General features: G+C 44.7%; 1 protein-coding gene across 3 annotated transcripts in view; it reads right to left on the reverse strand.

Moving 5' to 3' along the window:
* LOC139053006 (kinesin-like protein KIF20A) overlaps positions 1-15,591 on the reverse strand; it is a 71,732-nt gene that overhangs the window by 10,403 nt on the left and 45,738 nt on the right. For all 3 annotated transcript variants that reach the window (XM_070530142.1, XM_070530143.1, XM_070530144.1), the window contains exons 9-11: positions 13,571-13,695; positions 12,137-12,781; positions 7,144-7,456 (exon numbers count right to left, since the gene is read on the reverse strand). In XM_070530142.1, coding sequence (XP_070386243.1) covers positions 7,144-7,456; positions 12,137-12,781; positions 13,571-13,695 — 1,083 coding nt within the window. The remainder of the gene's footprint in view (positions 1-7,143; positions 7,457-12,136; positions 12,782-13,570; positions 13,696-15,591) is intronic.

The raw sequence follows: 15,591 nt of genomic DNA on the forward strand, positions 1-15,591 counted from the left end.
TCTCTTAGTCAATGCTTATGTTAACAGCCTTGAACGTGTTGACAGGGCAGTAAGGTTTATTATGTATGCTGGCAGAAGTACTATTCTTTTTGGTCATGACGTGAAAGCATTAACACAATTTAATGATGTTCTATCACAGCTTTTGCCTAGATCCCAATTTAACGAAAAAGATTAGCTCAGCAAAAACAAAACAATTTTTCATGCAAATAATAAGCCATGTAATATGAAAACCACCTATTATAGCTTTAGCAAAGTCACTGGCCTTGTTGGTGGTTTGCATCGCTGACAGTCTCGGCAAGTCTTGTAGCGAGCGATGTCAGTGGTTAGGTGCAACAAGTAATACTTCTGTACTTCTATGTGCACTAGTTGAGGTGTTTGTAATCGTGACTGAAGTTCGTCAGCAGCACCTTCGCTTTCCCTCCATGCAATCGAGTTATTCCCCTTGTGATGGAAGTGTTACGGTCAAGCAGCAGATGTTCGTTGCCCTTGACAACGCCTATGTCTGGAAGCTATGTAGGGCAGAAGCCTCGCTGAAAAGTTCAGCATCTCGGCGGCCACAGTAGACTATGCTATGCAGTGCGCTACTGTTATCTTGGAGGCCACACACAGCAGATGCAGCTACATGCAATTGTCGCTGAGAAGCCTATTCAGTGTTATTGCTTGGTCCATGAACAGCATTGTCGACTTTGATTTTTAAAGGGACCCTGAACCACCCTTCCGGCTTGGTGAAGTAACATAGTCCACGGGTAGCATACATTGTTGTGAACATCTCGGCCAAAGTTCTACTGTCGTACGCGGTCCGTGGAGCTCGCAAGCGGAGCGCAAAGTTACCTTTCTCTCAAACACTTTCGTTTCAGAAACCCCATGATCCTCGCTCCCTTCCATGTGCTTTATTTCGTCATAAAGCACACTCCAATACGCGGCTGCTATTGGCTGCTGCGCTCGGCTACACCACGCCCGCCGCTAGGTGCGTCCACGAGTCCAGTGGCTAAGCACACTGCGGCTCTCTGAGGACAGCCGCGTTTGGCTTACGTTTCGTGCGGCATAGGCACCAAATCGGAAATTTGAATTGCGCACCTCGGTGACGTCTCCGTCGTAGCCTTCACAGTGCAAGGCATTGGAGAAGAAAGGGGAGCACAGCTGAGGCAGTGTTTGATTGCCGATAACTTCGCTTCAGCTGAACGCATTGAAATACTTTTTGCGGCAAAGTGGTTCTAAAATAGCCTATCTTTACTTCAGATGTCTTTCTCCACTTCGATAAAAAGTGGTTCAGGGCCCCTTTAAGTTTATGACTACGCCATATTGGCCCAAGAAGTCCATGCCGAGGATTACATTCTGTGAACAACACTGCAGGATTACGAAGCTCGGACGGTAAGTATGGTTATCAACAGCGACTCTTGCTGTACAGATTCCACCCAGTCAGCATCAAATTTCAGGGACTTCCCAAGCAGTCATTACTTTCCTCAACTTGGTAGCGAATGGTCCACTGACGACAGTAGCATGTTCCTATGTCGATTAGAGTGGTGTCGTGGCCATCGATAAGCTTGTCGAGGTTGGTGGTTTTCGGTTTAACTTGCAGTCAGGCTGTGGCATTGGATTACAGCTACATTGCATTCTTCAATTACCATTGAATTGTACCAACAGGTCTTTAGGTAGCGTATTCTTGAATTCAAGGCCTAGTCTTGGAGTTGGCATGTCGTTGCTACATCGTTGGGATGTTTCTTGCATAGTCTGACTTTTCAATGAAACAACAGCACCTCCATTGGTTACTGCTTTCAGTTTTCCGGTTAAGGGTTGATAGATGGGCATGGGTTAGGCCAGTTTATGGTCAGCGCTGCGTCAAGAGATAGCGACCTTGTGATGGCAAATCTAAAGGTCACCAAGGTTTCCACTGAGTCACTGCCACATAGAGCTGTAACGTGATCTTGTGGCCTGCATTGGATGCGGCACACCGACGGCAAAGCCTTGTAGTCCCATCTTGTGGTATGGGCATTGGTACATGGTTTATACAGAACATTTGACTCAGTATTCAAGGACAATTCAAGGATGCCAAAGGTCAGAATTCAAGCAGGGCAAACAAACCTTATTTGTACACATACACTGAAAAGTAGTGAAATCGTCTTGGCTGCAATTTCTTGCAGCTGCTAAGTTGGACACGCACTTCAAGCTCTACAGGCCACTTTTCCAAGTAGACTTTCCTACTGTAATGATTGCAACTGCCTTCTGGCATGATTTTAGTAGTGTCTGACTCCAGCCAAAGATACTATGCCAAATGGCAGGCTTACTTTCCTTACTTCCTTATGCCAAATGGCAGGCTTACTACCTTACTTTCTGCCAGGCATTTATAGAGCCCATGGCTCTAAAATAGAGCCATGATGTCTGCGGTGTGATCAAACTAGCTAAACAACAAAACGGTGGCACAGCTTGGTCACTTTAGGTGTCCTTGTTTAGCTCCACGATGGCAACAGTGATTTAAACAAGCCCATCATTGGTGACTGCGGACACATCACATGGCATTCATTTAGCCACACTCTATAAAAATATAAACTGTATCTACTTGATTCTAACGAGCACCGATTTTCCACGACAAAAAATTTAAAAAATGAGAACCTCGATTGTAATGCACACCCATTTTCCATGACCAAAAAAAGAAAAAAAAAAGAGTACAATAGTGCGCACCTCGTGTTTTTACACAGAAATACTATTTTCTCTCATTTGGAAAAAACAGATTTAGTCCCAATACACTAAAAGTTGCGATGAATAAAGCCGCAAATGGAAGCAGCGTACCTTGCCGCCAAGATCAGACGTCGCTATCAGGCAACTCCTTATTGCTATCAACAGACCAAAACATTTTATTCTCGGTGCCATTCATGGCATTTGAAATCCCGCACTATTTAAAGGCCTTGTTGACCATGGGAGACGAGATCATGCACCATGCATCTTTCACCCATCCAGCAAAGTCCTGCAGTGAGGCACGCTTCATTTTATTGGCGAGCATGAATTTATGGCAGCCACTGACAAGCCATTCGGTGTAGAGTGCCCGAATTCTATCATTCACTGGCTTGTTCAAACAAACATCGAGCGGCTGGAGCTGCGATATCATGCTGCCGGGTATCATGATAAGGTCGGTGTTGCATGCAGCCAGCTTTTCCTTGATGCGCTGGTCAAGGTGGCGCCTGAACACTCGAGCACAAGCATCCCACACAGACCCAAATTGCCGCCGGGTCACTGCCGCCGGGTCTCTTCCACCAAACGTTATCAATCCAGTCAGCGACCAAGTCTGCAGTCATCCAACCTTTTTCATTTGCGCACAATCATGCCACTCAGAAACACGATTCCTTTTGGGAGGGTCTTCCGCCTGAAGATAAGATACGGGGCAGCTTGTGCCCATCCTCAGTGCAACAAAGCATTGCGGTGACTAGTTTTTTCGTGGCTGGAAGACAAAACGTGCACTTGCTTCACCCCCTTCATTTCAACGGTTGTGATGGCAGGCATGTCAAAGTAGAGTGACATCTGATCGGCATTTCCAATCTGTCCGAAGTGGTAGCTGTTTCTATGGCGCAACTTCAAAACGTACCGCTGAAAATTGCAATTTCTCTTCATATTCTTCGGGCAATTTTTGGCATACCCCTGTCTGCCTTCGAAGAGAAAAGCCTTTTCTTTTCATAAAATTTGATAGCCAGCACCTGCTCTCTCTGAAGTCACTCCGCATCAGCCCTTTCCGTAGGGCTAAACACCGTCCGTACTTTGAGCAGATCGGTCGTCACAGGCCGCTGTGCCGCTTGCTGCTTTTGCACGTATTCTGCGAGCAGCTCTTCTATTTCAGCGAAGTGGCCCTGCTTTGGTCTACTGAAACTCTTCCTTGTTGCTTTGCTGGCAAATATATTCTACTTCTCTTTGCGCCAGTCCCACACGCAAGTTTCGGGAACTCCGAACGCCCGTGATGCGGCCCGATTTCCGTCCGTCTCCGCGCACATGATAACTTTCCTTTGAACCCTTTGAGGGTCTATGATGTAAATGTACGGCACCGCGAACAAGTCCAAAGTGGTTGATGCCATATATTTACAGCGCTGTCTGTACGTATAAAAAGTACTCAAATTTCCTGACTTATTCTATTCTGTCATGTGCTGCCACTATGAGGGAATACAAGGAATTTTTTTCGCCCGCCTCCCTCTCTCAGTTTTCATTGCATGGTTTATTTTAGCACTAGTTTGCTCCCGCACATCTTGATTGAGGGCGAGGACCAACGGAGTCGCCATTTGTCAGAAGTGCCTCCCTTGCGTAGGATGAGGGATCACACGGCGCACTCCTTGTAGATTTCACTTACGGCGCTCAATAAAAACATAACGCGGCAGCCCTCCTGGACATTTATGCAAGTACTCTCAAAACGACGGAAGTTGTTGACTGTCGATATAATAATCTTGGGCAAACTGAAAGCAGAGTCATTTACAGACACTATCACTTTGCCGAACGCGTGCAGTGAACGCCACTGCGCGCGGTCGCCACGATTGAGTCTCCCGAATCGGCTTCTTGCATGAAAGGTAGGCAAATGCTAAGAGTAAACTAAGTGAAATATGTTCTTATAGTGGGCTGTCTGTATAACCAAATGGAGCACAACAGAATGAAGCCTCAATGCAGCGATCGCACGAGTTCGCAGTGACCGAATGCGCGTCTGCACGCATGTCTGCACACAATGTTTTGCTTTCGCTGTGAGTGCGTTTACGTACTGTGCCGTGAGCTTTAGGCCACAGCATATGAGCATTTGACAATACACTAGCGAACCATTGTTGTGTGGACGCTATCAGAACTGTTCAAAAACAATTTCATTATAGAGACTTCAATATCTACGGCGACTGATGTGCCGTCGTGACGATTCAATCTTTTTTTTTTCTAAATTCTTGGACATTTCAATATTTCTGAAGTTACGTCGCACTGTATGTTTATTGGTCTTCTCAGTGTACGATTTCCCTCTGCTTCTTTTTCATATTCCAGTGCATTAATTCATAACATAAACATGACCATATGCCATGCCTTTTCTTTAATGTGCGTCTTACCATTCCCGTTCCGTTCCAGTGAACTTGCCAGTGTCTAATAACAAGTTCATAGACTAAACCGTCATGACAGCCAGGCAGTGGGTGCGGGCGGGCGTCTCAGTGCACATTTTCTGCTATTCACCGAACATCGTAGTCCTGGCACCGTGGCAGAAATTTCGCGTTTGTGCTTGCTGCACACCCAAGTTGTAGCCGATAGCTGTCTGCGGGTTCTAAGTTTTGCGCGCCAAGCTTCATGCAGCTCCTTGCCCTGCGGCTATGTGTGAATAAGGCTGACAGCGGGCTCCGTTGCGTACGTCCGGCACTGCAGCACTGAGCAGTAGCCTACCATGCTGCATGCCTCCAAAGGCAGCCACTACCTATTATATTACTTTCAAATGTTGTCAAGGAGACACCGACGGCGGTAAAGCCTCACTACTTAATCAGAACCGCAGTGCAAATGGGACTTTAAAGTTTCATTTTCAGCTTGCTTCGAAGCTTCTGAAGCAGCCGAAGCAGCCAACGTGACCACCGTGTCCATGTGATCCCTCCAGCCAAGTCACGTCGACAGTGGTGCAGCTTTTCCAGTGGTGGAGCTCGCCCCCAATAGTACCACTTGTGCATTGGCGTGTGGGCGGCCGCGCTGTTTTGGCTTCTTGCGCTTGCAAAACTGATGGCTATCTGGTTACTAATTGCTCAAAGGGTGACCGCTTGTTTCTTGCTTGTTTAGTGCTCACTGGGGCGCACGTAGGAAGGATGCCATCAAGCATGCGTTTCCTATGGTTTTCTTTTTTTTTTAGACTCATGAAAACTAATTGCCTTTGGTTGGCGATAAGATGAAGATTAGCGGAAGTTTGTCACACGTTTTGCTTTTTTGACGGACACACAACCACACAGTTTTCTTGAGTGCGTGCACCTACGCAGTTCTATTACGCTATGGATTAAGATTACGCTATTAGTGTAAGAGCAGGAACATTTGAGCCTTGCGAAAGATCCTAGTGTGTGCATTTTCAAAGCCTTAAACTATAACAATGCATCAAATTTTTAATTCTTATGAATTTATTTCCTTTTTTATTGTTATTCATGAATGAAGAGTACATATATACCAACGCAAAATATTTTTGTCACACTTTACGGTCACCCTAGAAAAATGAAGGTAAATTTTCTCAAAATAAGTCCCTAAGAAGAATTGGAATCCAATGAAAAAATCAACCCTCAAAGGGTTAAATGCGGCATCACGATGGACTCTGTCTTCCCAGTCGGCGCTTCCATGCTGATTGAATAAACGCAGAAAACAGGAAGACAGGTGGTACACTAGATTACACCAGCGCCTCGTTACACGTGCAACATGGAGGTATGCACATGGAGGAAGCTACGGCAGCTAGGCTAGAAGAGCGCATGAGGTTACCATTTTTCTAATGCCGATGGCGATATGGTAACGTGGATTTAGAGTTGTACTCGATTCTAATGTGCATTGAATTTTTGGACCTGTTTATCGAAAAAAATTGCATGTTCGATTCAACTAAGGTTGTTTCCTGTTGAGCAGTGTCCATGCTATAGCCTCTATACAGAGTTTGTTACTTATCCAGGTGGTGCAAATGAACAGGTTGCCTATATAAAGGCTTTCTGTTGTTTCAAAAAATAATGTTGTTCTGTGTTGTCCTGTCCTTTCTTTTCTTGTGCATCTTGCGCAGCGCAGTTATAGTTCAAGTGCAAATCAACCAGTCCAAGAAAATATTATTGCCAAATAATCTGAACCCCTAAAATCTGGATCACCAGAAATGTGCCGTTGCTGCCACCATATCAAAACAGTAGCTGAATCTGTCAGCCTCACATCTGGCATGGGCCCTTTGTTTCAGATATAAGGTCGGAGAAGGTGACTTCAAGACCAAGCATTCTGTAAGGAAACCTCGCCTCATAGTATTTGAATAAATATGTGAACAGATTTGGCCAAAGCAAAATGTCATTAAGATAGCCTTTAAAGGTACACAGCACATGATGAAATTAAACACAGATTTCACTAGCACATATGAGCAGGAGTCATGCAAGCCTGTTTCCCTCGCCCTGAAGCGATGGAAAGCCAGTAATGAATAGAAAGAGAACAGCTGCTCACCCGTCGGTCCTCCGGAGGCACCGCAGACTTCTTTGTGCTACTTGCACGTGGGGTGGGGACTGGAGTCTTGAAGTCCGCTTCACTGTCCGATGGCTCTGATGGTGCCACTGACCGAGCCTTTGCCCGAGTGGCTCGAGTTGTACGCCCGGTGTTTCGCGTTGTGCGACGAGTGCGACGCGGGCAGTTTTCATTGGCCTCCTCTTCCTCTACATTCTTCTCAGTGGCAGTGGCCGACTTGAGAGCCTGGCGCAAGCTAGAGAGCTCTTCCTCCTTTGCTTCCATGGATGCCATGGCAGCTTGGTGCGACTGCTCACTGTCAAGGAATCATGCAGAGCAAGCAGAGTCATGAAAGAGTGTCACAGTTTAGACAAATAATTGGGGTATTTCTCTACCATTGACAGATATAGCTATGACGAAGCAGTGTGAACCGACAACTGTATCGGTCAGCTTGCTTCTAGTAGTTGCAGAAGCAAGCAGCTTTAACACTAGAAGGTGGTGCTTCTCAATATTAATGACATTGTGTATAGTCCATTATGAGCTTTTCTAACACTTGCACTGAAAACACGGATGTCTACATGCTGCATTTCTGGGAAATGCGGTACCACTTGTGTCATTTCCTGCGGTACAGGAACAATTAATGCCCAAGCAACACATGCGTTATGCAAGGTACTGTGAAAAGAGGCTTCGAGTCAACTTCAACCCCGTAGGCTTCTTTAATGTGCACCGAAAGTGTGGTACACGAGAGCTTTTCATTCTTTCCCAGTTAAAATGCGGCTGATGTGACACCGAGTCTCCTGGTGGGACCATAGTGTCCCACCATGGGACACTATTCATGAATCTTGTGTAGTGCAAACAGACAGACAGTCAGACAAATCAGGTGCTACGCATTAGAGACCCCTGGAGACAAGAAAAACATACTAAATAATGTGCATGTGTACTGCAACAAATCAGTTGCAGGTGTAGCACACAGGGAGTCTGATGCCATTGTAGTGCAAAGAAAACAGACAACCTGCTTGCAAATCCAGCTTCACAAAGGATGTCAACCAACTTGCCATAGAACAAGTTATTTTGAGTTACCTCACAAATACACAGCAGACATGACCTAGGTGTGTGTGCTTGTCACTTTTACATATGAAGCGCAGCTGTTAAAAGAACCTTCTCCAAACTCCGTTGCAATAATATAGATACACACTAAAAGTAGCTTAGAGTGCTGTCCAGGAAGCTATCTACCCCAATAAATTTTTTTAAAAAAGAAGGATTTAGCAATTAGTAGAGACAGAAGCCAATGAAATGCTGAAAGATGATAGTGCCAGAAGGTGGGTTACTCGCAGCAACACAAACTAACATTTTTTTAAAACATCCTGCAAATGACATTCCTCCCTTGCCTCCTTTCATACCCAAGCTAAGGGCCACGATGATTTTTTTTTTTTTTTTCAGAGGAGATAGCTGTTAAGGTTCACATCCCTAGTTGCTTTGATATCTGCCAGTGTCTTTTGCTGGAATCTCTGAAGGCATGGGTAAAATATTAAAGAAACAAGAAAAATTCACAGTGCACAGCTGGGATCACCCACAGATTGCAAGTAAAATATTCTACCTCCAGGCCACTCCACCTATGCTATAGCCAAGAATGCTGTGCTTGGACAATACTGTCCCTGACCTCTCAAGTGCTTGATGAAACCATTGGCTGATACCATGCTCTGCTGCTTATCCAAGAATGAGCGCCGAGGCTCAAATGATGCCAGTGGCAAGGACCAATAGGCTGGATGTGAAAAACAAAGCCACCCACACAAACGAATAAAGCAACACTGAAAAATTATTTTTATTCCCAAAAGGAGACTGCTCACGCACATCTGCAAATGCACTCAGTTTATTCTGCCTGATTTATTTATTTTTTTTAACGCTTTCGGAGTCCACCTAGGGGCTCCGACAATATACACTACTTCAGTCAACCATCAGATTTTACGAAGGATACACGTATAAATAACTGACAATCTTGGCCCGGAGATCAGATTTAACAATCGATCATTGTGCTTCGAGTGCTGTTTTCCTAGGCATAGGCGAGCCAAATAAAGGATTGAGTTTAAGTCATGGCTTTGGCAGTGTCCCATTCTTCACTGTTATGACAATGTGACACTATGTTGGAGACTCAATCATCCCCACAGGATCTGCACACCATGCTTGCTTGTTTGCAATGCTCAAACCTGGTGAAGGGTGCTTTATATTGGCTTTTTCATGTGGGCAGGCTACTACAGCTTAACGAAAACAATTTTCTCCTCCCACTAGGGACTTTGTTGTTTGCCAATTCCTGCATATACAGTGTTGCATTTGCACATAATGTAACCACGAATACGGTCAAACCTCAATATAACAAACACAGATACAACAAATTATTGGATATAACAACGAAAACAAATTTTGAAGCCAATATCAGCATGTCGCAAATGCATATGCTTATAATGAATATAGAATATAATGAAGGTATTTTCGTGTCAGATCCGACTATTAAAACAAGGTTCAACTGTACTAATGTGAAGGGAAACTTTCAGTCTCTCGAAAAACTTAATAACGTAACACGAGGTGATGCTCCAAAGAAATAGAAAATGTCGCATAAAAACGGATGCCCATAGGACATTATTCATTGTTGCTGTGAACTGCCATCACAAAATGAAGTGAAGGGACAAGTATGGATGTCGTCTTGTCACCAAGAACGGCGTTGTCTCCATGACACCACCAATGTTATGGGCAAACAGCATTTCTGAAACGCCCGCGACATAAACGAACACGGCAAAGCCTTTCATGGATTGTGCAATGATGCACTGTGAGACTTCGAAGATTACTCGTGTGACGCACCTGCACAACAGTGCTGATCATCTTGCTCAAGGTGGCAATTTACGTGCCATAACTACGGGGACACGGGTCTTAACCCTTTAACCACCAATTTAACTTCCAAGAAAAGTACCAAAATTTCAAATTTTTTAAAAGTAGTCATAATTTTTTTCATGCAATTCTGATTCTGAAAATATATTACATCATTGATTTCTGCTTAGAATTATCACAGAAATTAAAAAAGAAATAAAACTGCTGTTTAGGGCTGCTTTCCCTCAATGCATGCCGTGGTAATGGTTCAGAACGTACTGAAAGAACGTACTGAAAGTCTAAGTATTCATTTGATGCAATACACGGTAACACATTGAAAATTGCACAGATGTTGCTTCATCGTAACAAAAGCTTTCATAATTAATAGTCGCTCTTTGTGTGGTAGATTTGGTTCGAATGGTTTGTGTGGATTTGGTAGAATGGTTCCTCTCCGTGACGATTATGTCAATGATGCCCCAGTCAACAAATGAAAGCAGCCAAGAATGTCATTCTCATTAGTAGGCTGCCGCAAGATTCGGGGCACTGAAGAGAAGGGAAACCGCGGAGGCGCAAGTGGCGGGTTATCGGTATTCACGCACTGCTTCACATGTGCACTGCTCAGTGCATCACCGTCGTCGTCATCGCTGTCCTCATCGCCGTCGCTCTCATCGTCATGTGAAGCAATATCCAGGGTAAAGACAACGTCTGAATCGCTGTCGGACACAAATTCCATGTCGTCACTAACGCTGCTTTCTGTACTGCTCCAAGAAGCACTTCTTTTTCTTGGAGCATCACCGCCACTGGCATTCCTGGGAAGCGCCATTATGAAATGACTGTTGCCAGGCTTAAAACACATGCGAAAGGACACGAAATGCGTTTTTTTCTTAGACAACTAACACAAGAGTCCAACACAAGAGTGGTGAGATGATGTTGAACATTACCTCGCGTGCACCACTGCTGTTTGTCTGCGTAGTAGACAAAACACAAAGGGAGAGGTGTTTGCTTGGTGCGTTGTGCGCCACATTTCATAACCTCTGGGAGGGTTCAGCATTGTCACTGCCTCACATGGCACATCGCATTGTGGAAGAAAAATTAAACTTTTATCGGATTATGAGGCAGGCCGTAGTTGGCACCATGGTGTTTTTTAATGCGTCTCTAAACCAAGGTGTACGGGCGTTTTTTATTTCACCCCTGTCGAAATGCGGCTGTCTCGGTTTCATGCTTTTCGTGTAGCTACTGCACCCCTGCTGCACATTATACAATGAACATACGAGTTCATGATGTAAATTTCACCTAAAAGCCAATCAGGCTCATAGCTCCTTGCAAAGTAAGCTTTGGTGGCAAAACTTGCTAACAATGAATAATGTGCTATATTGTTGTGCCCATTACTTCATCATACAGTTTTACATCAGTATAATGAAGTCGCATCAGACACAAAAATACATTAACTGTATCCAATATTTATTACAGTTAAAACTCGGCCTAACGAAACCCAATTTTAAGAAGTTCCCGCTCGAACAAAGAAATTTCCATTCCCCGGCAAGTACCCATAAAGTTCAATGTTATCATCCACCTGAATTAACATAACTAGCTTGCATTACACCTGATTTAACAAAGACTTTTTAGAAATAAATCAGTTAAATAAAGCTGCGATTTATTTCTACTTTTGACACACAGGTTTTTCTTTGAGCGCGCGCTCTAACGGTAATGCGTTAAAACATCTTGGAACCCTGCTCACGGCCCTAGTTTTATTTTGACGAGGCTGCACGCCACACCCATGCACGGGACAACGGACTCTGCAGTTGCTAGATTTCTTACGTACCAAATGATGCTAGGGGTGGCAGTAGTTGGGCTGCCCTTGCAGGCCTTTTACACGCGCAAGCATGGGTAAGCGGCAAATACAATGCTGTGGTACGCATTGGGTGTTGCTACGTTACAATTTTAGATTTCGAAGGACCGAAAAATCCTTACTCGATTTTCCAAACTTCCCGATTTAACTAAATGATTCGAGGGTGGTAATCACTTTAAATCGAGCTTCAACTGTATATCAATGTTTAACTGCATCCTAGGTTGAACTGTACACACTATTCTGTAAGAAAAATAAAGGTGTTGGTATGAATGGCTAGTGCCCACTCACCTGGCCAGCAGCTCCTTGCGACAGCTTTGGAGGTCATCTTGCACTGCCTTTAAGCACAACTCAGCCTCTTGCCGAGATTCTGCCATGCTCTGAGCCAACCTGCGGGCCTTCTCAAGTTCCTTGGCAATGGCACTGCTTTGCTTTTCTGCAGATGCTCTCAGCGCAGCCTCCTTTTTGGCTTCATCTTCGCTGGCACGTGCTCTCTGCTCAGCAACACTCAAGGCCTCGGTCCTGTCGTCAAGCTGCTCTCTCAGCACATCCAAGGCAAGTTCACGCTCTTGGATGTCGCAAAGCATCTGCTCAATCTTGCAGTTAGACTCTGCAGCCATCTGCTGCATGTGGTCATTGGCATGTTGTAGCTCTTCCAGATGCCGTGCTAAGCCCTCCTGCTCAGCCTCCTGCATTGCGAGCTGAGCGTCGTTCAGCTGTTCGAGAGCTCGTTCGGCCGAAACCTCAGCATCCTTGCAGGCATGCATCTCATCGACCAAGCGAGAGTGTGTCTCTCTGAGGTGGCTGCGAAGGTCACGCAGCTCGCTTTCTACTTCAGAGAGTCGAGCCTGTGCTTTCAGTGTGGCAGCTGCTGGAGGTACATCGCCAAATTCCTCAGTCTGTGTTTCCACCTCAACTGTTGTGGGTGCAGGAGGGCTGTAAGCAAGAAAGGCGCAGCACATGTTAGAATATCCAAGAAATCGTGCGTTGCTGGTTACAGCCCGAGCCACATCCTGTGATTTGCATCAACACTAGGAGCGTAAACTCCACTGGCTGCTCTGCGAACAAGGTGGCAGCTAATGGCATAATTGTGAAGGGACCTGTATGATCAAGGGTTTCGGAAGTCCGAAGAGCTTTATAAAGTCATTTTTATCAGTAACACTTTAGCAACAGTCAGGCACTGAATTTTGTTCCGTCATGCCCATTCTGCCAATTTCAAATGCTCCGTGTCATTTGCCCAAATGGCAATCAATGGCAGCTGCACAGATTAGAAGGAACACCTGTACTTTGCAAACACAAAGTGCTCAGAAGTTCTTGAGATATTTTTACTGAATAGTTCTGCCAAGTTACTAAAACTTTATTTGAACAATGCCAGCATGGTGCTATCTTCCCTCAAAATACTTGGCATGGCAGCCGAATTCCACTGCAATATCAGTTGTCACCTGCAGGCGATGTCAGAAGTGCCATCGATTTCGGAGCACTACAGCATGCTGTCTAGAACCATGCTAAAGTAACATAACCACAGATGCAATGAACAGGTTAGAACAGGTGGTCATTCAGTGGCAGAAAAAAAATGGTAACTGACGCTGAATGCTCATGCTTTCTTATCAGTCAGGGAAAAAACTTTTGCTGTGAAGGTCAGCTTAATGAACCAGCAGTGAGTCCTTTCCACTGAACAATCAGCAAAGGATCACATGCATAAATTAGCAAGAAGTGCACACTCACTGGCGCTCTTCAGCCACTGAGACATCGTGCACAGCCTGTGCGTTCAGCTCCTTCTCAAGTTTAGCAATTCGGTACTGCGCTTCTTCGAGCTTCCCCAGTAGGTCCATGGTTGAGCCTCGCTCAGCCTAGGAAAGGATGAAAGGAGCACGGGAGAATGAGACTCAGTAAACATGTTAGTGGTTCAGTTAAAAAAACCTGTGCGGAATACGACTGAATTATGCCCTTTAGGGCAGTGAGGGGCTGAAAGGTCACATATCAAATCGACATGCCAAGTCCAGTAAAACTTGGCAGGATGCTTTGTATTGTTATCAGCACATGTAAATTTCATTACCTTATTACAAAAGAGAAAAAAATTACGCATGTCCCACTGAGTGAATGAGTGCGCCTCCTTAAGAAAACCATCTTTCTAAAACCTTTTCCGAATAAGTATCTTCTGGATGCCCTATAGTACAGGATAGTAACAGCCAGTAGTAATTTTATTCCTTTCTCTGCAGTAACTGCATCACTTGAAAACTAAGTTTTGTTTTTGTTAATGTGATCCAGAAATGTAATTTCAAAGTTGCTCCATCAAGAAAATGTTAGACATCTATGGTCTTGTCCCTCACAAATCTTTAGCCTAAAAATAATTTTGAAAACAGTTTTTATAACTTTCGTTCCAAAACGATAGTTCGAAAGTGCAAATTGGAAGAAAAGTGCAAGATGAGAAAGAATGATTAAAACATGTCAAAACGTGCCATCTTATTCAGGAAATAGTGCTATTTCACCTGCTGCATAGGTTTCACCTGCTGCACTTAGCATGAAACTCATTGTGCCAGTTACGAGGGACACTCAAAGTTTGTTGAAAATTTATGGTACTAATACAGACAAACCTGGCAGGTATTAAATGAGTGCATGTTTCTAGTTTCAAACTCAATATAAAGATTGTGATTTACTACATAGTACAGCGAAACAACCCTAGGACATCATACTGACAAAAATGGCTGCATGCACCGGTAAAGTTGGTTGAAGCATTAGCACTGGGTTACGCAAACAAACGAAATCACTTAATCGAATTGAATAGCGAGCATTCAAATAATTTCATTCATAAGAGACCTACGCAGTGCCACATGTGTATGCTGTCAAGCCCACTGTGATCGACACTGTCCAAGCAAGCATTTCACTTCATTTTCAGCGCAAAATAAGTGCCAAGCACGCTACGGATAGGTCGCCCTGACTGATGCCACAGCAGATTTCATCACTGCGAGTGCTTCCCTACTTCAACCCGATGCAGGGATTGCCCACACGGCGCCCAAACGCCACTATTTCCAGAATGGCACCATGTCAGCTGGGCCCGCCTGTGTCGGTACAAGGTTCGTCCGGGTCGACAGAACTGACAGAAATGATAATGCAACGCTCACAGAGGTCACGACAACAACAACAACAACAACAATAATAATCAGCCTGGTTACGCCCACTGCAGGGCATAACCATACTCCCACTTCGTAACCACTCCCATACTTCTCCAACTACCCCGGTCATGTACTAATTGTGGCCATGTCGTCCCTGCAAACTTCTTAATCTCATCCGCCCACCTAACTTTCTGCTGCCCCCTGTTACACTTTCCTTCCCTTGGAATCCAGTTCGTAACCCTTAAAGACCATCGGTTATCTTCCCTCCTCATTACATGTCCTGCCCATGCCCATTTCTTTTTCTTGATTTCAACTAAGATGTCATTAACTCACGTTTGTTCCCTCACCCAATCTGTTCTTTTCTTATCCCTTAATATTACACCCATCATTCTTCATTCCATAGCTCGTCGCGTCATCCTCAATTTAAGTAGAACCCTTTTCGTAAGCCTCCAGGTTTCTGCCCTGTACGTGGGTACTGGTAATACACAGCTGTTATGCACTTTTCTCTTCAGGGATAATGGTAAGCTGCTGTTCATGATCTGAGAATGCCTGCCAAACACACCCCAGCCCATTCTTATTCTTCTGATTATTTCAGTCTCGTGATCCGGATCTGCAGTCACTACCTGCCCTAAG

This window comes from Dermacentor albipictus, unplaced genomic scaffold (genome assembly GCF_038994185.2).
Source record: "Dermacentor albipictus isolate Rhodes 1998 colony unplaced genomic scaffold, USDA_Dalb.pri_finalv2 scaffold_54, whole genome shotgun sequence".
NCBI classification, from domain to species: Eukaryota; Metazoa; Arthropoda; class Arachnida; order Ixodida; family Ixodidae; genus Dermacentor; species Dermacentor albipictus.